The 7351-nt window shown below is 39.1% G+C and overlaps 1 protein-coding gene across 1 annotated transcript in view; it reads right to left on the bottom strand.

Annotated features, from left to right (window-relative positions):
• Window positions 1–4926: 4926 nt before the first annotated feature.
• gpr158a (G protein-coupled receptor 158a) overlaps window positions 4927–7351 on the bottom strand; it is a 149889-nt gene continuing 147464 nt past the window's right edge. The window contains exon 11 of the mRNA XM_036578081.1: window positions 4927–7214. Within this exon, the coding sequence (XP_036433974.1) occupies window positions 5289–7214 (1926 nt within the window). The 3' untranslated portion in view covers window positions 4927–5288. The remainder of the gene's footprint in view (window positions 7215–7351) is intronic.

Genomic DNA, 7351 nt, shown 5'->3' with positions numbered 1-7351 from the left:
GAATTCAAAATGGGCTGATTCTGGAGCTCAGTTTCTGTATATGGACTGGATGAACCTGGTATGGTATATTTTGAAGTTTTAGCAATTCTACACCTTTACAGAAAAAAGTGAACATTTTCAACTTTCCACAATATGAGCCCTTTAAGTGTTGGTTTATGTGACATCACGACATCACATCAACAGCGGATTAAAAACAGGCTGTTTTTTTCTAGCTTAGTCTTCATATATTGACTATACAGGCCTAAGAGTGAATCGTATGTGAATTAAATTACAGTAGTCCTACATCAAACTCTTATTGAAAAAAAAAGATATAAAAATTTTAATTTTACATGATACAGAATTTTTAAACTGTTACTATTTGTGGTATCACAAAAACAGTAATTAAAAAAACAGCTGTTTTTACAGGTTAGTTTCCATATGGACCTGGTATGGTATATTTTAAATTCCAGTAATCCAACATGAAACGCTTTTATTGAAAAAAGTGAGGAAATTTCAACATTCCATGATATAAGTGTTGGTTTATGTGACATCACAAAAACAATGGATTGAAAATGGGCCGTTTTCCCAGCTTAGTCTCCGTATATTGTTAATACAGGCCTGAGTGCGAATGGAACATGAATTAAATTTTAGCAATCCTACATCAAAAGTCTTTTATAAAAAAAAACAAAGTCTTTTATAAAAAAAAAGCAAAAAATAAAAAATCAATTATACATCGCTGTTGTCTGAACAAAACCTTGTATCTCCAAAATGGTAACTTTACAGGAGAAGAAAAAATCTACTTCACTTCTAATGTAAGTCAATGGAACCAGACTTTTTTCCAAGTAATTTTGGGCTGTTTCTTTTGGTCCATTCAATGCAAAATTTACACACAATGTAAAGAACAACAGGTGTTTTCACATTATGTCAAAAAATGAAAAATGGATATACAAGGTTTTGTTCAGACAGCAGCGATATGATACAAGGCCCTTAAAGCGTTAGCTTTTGTGACATCACAAAAATAGTGAATTCCAAACAGGCTGTTTATACAGGTTCGTTTCCATACATGGATTGTATGGACCTGGTATGGCATGTTTTGAAATCTTATCAATCTTACATAAAACGATTTTATTAAAACAAAGTGAGGAAATATAAACTGTCCATGATATGAGCCCTTTAAAGTGTACATGTGAATTCAAAATGGGCTGTTTCTGCAGCTCAGTTTCCATATATGGGCTATAAAATTGTTTAAATACTATACAGAACTTTGTCTTTTCCATTATTTTGACCATCAAATAGAACAGATTATCTACCACTGATTTGATGAAAACTGACACTGCAACACAGTTCGTCATCCCACTGACAAAAACACCGACACAACGTGATTTGTATAGAAATATTTATTGCAGAGGAGGTATTTTATGTACATGCTATCACAATATAACACCATATAAATCTACCAAATCTCCAGTAAGTGTATGCTATTAGCTTGTCATAGAGCATTTATTATAACAACCACAAATTACAGTGGGTTAAGTACAGTTTTACTCACTATACAACTTGTAACAGTCCATAAAAGACCAAAGGTTATTTATTTCTCTTTTTTTTTTAAGATCTATCAAGGGCAGTGTAACATCAGTCCTACTAGTTTCATCTTATCATGCAGAAGCCACGAGAGCGATAGTTAAGACATTACAGCGTTAAGTGGTAGTAGTAGTGTTTCCCCAACAGGTGACGATGGTGAGTCACACCCAGAGGGGCCGAGTTAACGTAACCGAACAAAAGAACAGGTTTCACCTCAGGTGGGGAAAGAAAAAAGAGGACAAAAGTAAACATCGTAAACTAAACATTGCACTAAGACAGTGTAAACCAGTGAGGACAGGTCACACGGGTGGAGCGCTCACACCGTACTACACAGGGTTCAAACTCAGGAGCTGTAAGTTGGTGGACAGACTCGGGGAACTAGTTAAGATGCAATTACGAAACAACGACCATTCCCGGAAACATTCTCTACGTGACAATGATGGCAAGATTTCACACGTCCATCTAGCAATACACTAAGAACAGCTATAACCACACTGACAGAGGTTCTGTTCTGCTTATAAACTGGGATGGTTTACTCGTATATGGGGGACGAGAGAACGGGGGGCAGGCTGCTTGACGTTTTTTTTCTTTTTTCTTTTTAAACTCTTCACATGAGCCAGAAACACAGAACCAATATGGATGACAGATAACGTCCTGGGTTCATAAATATAGAAGGGATATAAAAGCCATTACGATAAATCTGGGGGGAAGAGACATCTTTTTTTTCTCAGGCTGCACCTCAGCAGCCAATAAAGCACTAGCTCGTACACACACACAGGCCGACGCTACGCCTCACATGTTTCAAACATGACCGCTGTGGGTCGCTGGGAGATGTAGTACAGCTCACGGTAAAGAGGTGGGCGTCAGATGCATCGTATTACTTCTTTTATGGAGTGTTTGAGAAATATAGTGTCTGTAAATTCTTTTTTTCCCCTCTTTGGTACATAAAAGATATATACATGATGGATCAACAGCAAAAATTAAAATTTCGTATTCAATAGACACAATTTGTAACCATATTTACCGAGCACAGGTATGTCATTCGCGTTAATCTGGGGAATGTACCGTTTCGTCATGACCCCAAAGTTCATCACAAGCACTTCGGGAGTCATTAATACTAGGCATCCTACTGTAAAACAGTTCATGCCAAGGAGAAATTTACATGATTCAGTAACATTGACGAAATGCCCCTGTGCTGGAAACAAAGCATAGCATGTAGCTAAACATTCCAACAGCAATTGTGACACATGGTTTGTATTTTACATTAAAGGTCACTGTAAATGAACAGGCGTATAATGTGCTGTCGAGAGATTTTTCAAGACATCGCTTCAGATACAGCAGCTGCTGTTGGAGTGAAACAAAACATGAGAAATATTAGCCCCGCTTTACATTGTGTCTGTAATAACTGTGTAATTACACATTAATACATGTAACAACAATGTAACTAGTGGTGGTGTTCACTGTTACAGATGAATTTCGGTAGTGCAGCTTACTGTAAGTGCATGGGTCACGCTCAGTAAACCGCCTTAAACCACGTCTATGAGAACTGGATTGTTAGAATCATCATGCTGATGAACAATATTCGTATAATTTGGTAGATTAATTTGAGTTTTTTTGTGGTAAATTCTAGAGTTATATTATATTTTAAAGTTTTTCATCATTTTTACCCCGTTCTCATTACCACAACGGTTCCACATATATCTTTCTCAGTACTGACATTTCTTTTTTTTGTGCTTTTTTAATTAGAATAAAATAGTTTGTGATAATGTAATGAGATAATCTTGTTGCAGGAATGAGAACTCGGTCGCTTAAATTGGAAAATGTTACTTAAAAGGAGACTCAGGTTAATTTTTTAATTATTCAAACAGGCATCACTGTTTATATACCCAAAACAAGAAAACATTAAGTTCTAGATTGATGCCGCTCACTCATGTTCTGCAGGAACGCCAAAGTTGTCATAATAAGAGTCCCATGCAATTCTACTGTTAATTATATAAGCTTATCTGATTACTTGATTATTTGACAACAAAATATTTGAAACCCTTCCTGCACTTTTTTCATCCAGACATCCTCAGAGAAAAAAAGGAGTTTAGGAACTCTAGTTTAAAGCTAGAACTTTAGCTAGGTTGCCATGTTACAGTGCATACTACTACTGCTAGCTAAATGCTAGGAAATGTAATATTTCCTGTGCAGGTGTAATGTAAGTACTCTCATAATTTAAGGAAATCACACACCTCCTGTTACACTCAGAAAAGTCTTGTTGGAAAAACTGCAGTTCACTCTGTTACACATGTGTAATTACATAACAGAGAAAATATGCTGTTGTAACCATGAAGACAAACTTGCGTAATTACTTGAGTAAAAACTGAAGTTGATACATGTGTATTTACATAACCTGTATTACTGTAATCCATCTGTAACAGTGAATACATCACCAGTAGTTATACTGTTGTTGCATGTATTGTTAATGTGTAATGACACAGTTATTAGTAACATAATATTGAGTGGGACCAAAATATTAAACAAGCTGTGTTAGCTGTGTAATTGGTTAATTTACTGTTATAACAATAAATAAATTTAAAAGATTTTATATTTCTTAAAAATGAATAGTGGGGTGTTATATCCTGGTATATCCAGAGCATAAATACATTTAAACATTGTCATCAGTTTAAAAATATGTTTGAATCTGATTTTTTTTTCTACACATCAGCCTACAGTCATTACAGGTGGGTGAGAACAAGACAGGGCAAATTCTGTGCTTTTCCCAATACAACCCAGGACTGATACTAGACTCTTCAATTAGGCACATTCAGTAATACATACCAGCAAATTCGGAAGCATTGCAAGGGTTTTTAGATGTAGGGCGTTCTTAAAAATGTTAGTCTACATGATGCGGCAGATATGCAGTGTGAGAACTGTATAAATAAAAACAAACAATTAGACCAACATGAATGCAATTACAGCATGTCTTCCATATACATACCTCTTTTAGTCATTGAATATGCTAGTTACTAAGGTGCTACAGGCTAATTTCCCCATACAACCACATGAACTGGGCTCACAACAGAACTGTAGGGAGATCCTGTTATGCGTTTGAGTTCTCTTGCGTATGACTCAGATGATATCTCCCAATGTTACCTCCGTCTTTGGCAATTCCTTAATGTCAACCCGACTTTGACTTAAAACACCACAGATCATGCTTATCCTAAAACAGTTCATGCATGCTCCATCTGAGTACTGTTAAAATACATAGATGATGTCAAGCCCCCCCCCTATTTCTGCAGGAACTTGGAATCGTACAATCTCATATGACCGACACAGTCAAGAAGACCATGCTACAGATGCAGCTATTATGGCGATACGAAAATTCAAATGGTTAATTAATGGGGATACAAGTGATGAGTATAGGCAGGTTTTTCTACATTGCACATAAAGAGTTGCATAATTGTCAAACTACCGTTTGTATTTAAAGTTTCGACAAGTATTTTGTAAGAATCTGGAATGCTTAATGATTTGTTGCATTTTTTTTTGTTTCATTTTCATCTTTTTTTTTCAAAAAGCACAAAGGAAAAAAATTTATTGGAAAGAAAGGCAGCTTGTGCGACTTGATTTTATTCCCCCAAGTTACCATAAATTATATCTAGAGTTTGTAATCCAGGGTTTTATTAGATGACACAATGCACATACAATGAGAACTACATTTTTTACTGGTCCAGGTAGGTCAAGTGTCATGCCTTTTTTGTTGACGTTTGGTCATCGAAGTCCCATGGGCAGACATCTGCCATTTTGGCACCGCCAGCAACTCCCCCTTTAGAATTCACACTTTTCTGTTTTGCTATGGAGGAACCAGTACTTCTGTTCACTTCTTTAGTTGGTGCTGCATCCTCAAAATCCCATGGACATACATCAGCTTGCTTGCTTTTGCCTATTGGACTTTTTTGCTTTTCGACCGCACCCGCTTCCTGACTACTATCCACATCCCAGGGACAAACCTCAGCCAGTTTAGCTTGACTAAGAGGTCTCTCTGTTGTTTTACCCGAAGTAGGCTTGTCCTTAGACTTTGTTTTGGCTTTTTCGTCATCTGTACCCTTCGTCTTTTCCTTCTCTTTCTGGAATGTTCTCTGAGATGTAGTACCCTTCTTTGCTCCAGGAATCTCCTTTGTTTTCGAAACCTGAGAGGGGCTGGGCATCTTGTCAGAGGTGGGGCTTATTGTTTCATAATCCCATGGACAGATTTCTTCCTTGGAAGGAAGCTGCAGTGAGCCACCTGAAGGTCTGGGGGGCTCGGAGAGAATATCTTTTGCTTTGCCCTCTACAGGGGTGCTTCCCTTGCTTTTCCCTTCCGTCATAGTGGTACCTGTTTTGCCTTTGACCTCTGCAGACATGCTTTTGGGCCTGTCTTGGTCAGAGGAACGGACAGAGTCTATTGATTTGGCTGGCAACTCCTCAAAGTCCCATGGACAAACCTCTGCTCTTTGAGATTTGGTACTGTCTCCAGATGCCAGTGTTTGGGACTTTGCCGGTTGACTGTTGGAATTCGACTTTGACCCTTCAGTCTGACCTTGCCTTTCATTGTTACCTTCCTCCCAGGGACAGATTTCTGCTCTGTCTGCAGGTTTCTGGTTGGGCCGTCGGGTAACCGAGGGTGACTGGTCAGTGCCTTTCTGTTTCTGCTGCTGTTGTTTGGTTGCCTTGGTGCTGCTCCCATGGATCGTTGTGGTCTCATCTGGAGCAATGGATACATGTTTTTGGACCTTGTTCTCTGAGGGAGTGGGTAAATCTTCTACTTCCCAGGGGCACACCTCAGAAAGATCGAAAGTATCCTTGCCCTTTGGGTCAGAGCAGATGGAGGGTTGGCTCCCACTAACCTGATGCTTCATTATTCCAGCTTTGGCAGCAGTCTGCTTATACTCCACCGACTGACTGACGATCATCTTCATATAGCCCTCCTTTTCCTCATTCTCTACAGGGGTTTTAGCCTCTTTATTCTTTTGTTGGACCTTCTTGTTGGGATCTTCTACACTCTGGGTCTTTCCGGTCAGGCCTAGCGTCTTCTCTTTGGCACTGGCGATAACGCTGAGGGACTTCTGTAGCATAGATGTTCGAGGGTGGAGGGGTTTCTTGTCAGCTGTCAAATTATGAGCACTGGCTGACTTGCACACCAAGGGAACTGACTCAGTGGACTCACTGGTGGCATCAATTTTCTCAGATGACTTTTTCTTTACCAGTTTCTTCCCCATCAGAGTTTCAAGAAGAGATGCCTCTGTGGTGGACACTTCCATCTTGTCAGTTGCTGAGCTGCTGGAGTCCTCACTCGGGTCTCGCACATGGTCATAGCTGCTGTGAGACTTCTTCAGGGAGAAGACTTTGCTCTTTAGGGACTCTTCCTTGGCAGGCTTTGCTGAATGCGATGGGTCAAAAGGATTCTTCCTCAGGGCACAGATGCTGTTGCGGTTACTACCATGGTCACCCAACTCTTTGTCCTCACGACTATGCTGGCGACCCATGGTTTCTGGGATCTCAGTGATGCGTCTCATGAGGGATCGTCCCAGGCCTTTCTTGGAGCTGCGTTTCTTCTGAAGGTGTGGATTGTTGGCCAACATCTTTTTCCTTTTATAGATCTCCAGCTGAGAATAGAGCTTCTTTAACTCCTCCTGTAAGTAATGATAGAAATAATAATAAAGGAAAGAAAAAAGACATTCATCAGCAACAGATGTCTTATATCTAAGAGTGTAGAAGGGTCGAAAATGGAGTTACAGAAAAGCAGACGTTCTATTGCACAGAAAACATG

This window comes from Colossoma macropomum, unplaced genomic scaffold (assembly GCF_904425465.1).
Source record: "Colossoma macropomum unplaced genomic scaffold, Colossoma_macropomum, whole genome shotgun sequence".
Lineage (NCBI taxonomy): Eukaryota > Metazoa > Chordata > Actinopteri > Characiformes > Serrasalmidae > Colossoma > Colossoma macropomum.
Note: the sequence above shows the minus strand (reverse complement) of the source record. Positions and strands in the feature narration are given on the sequence as shown.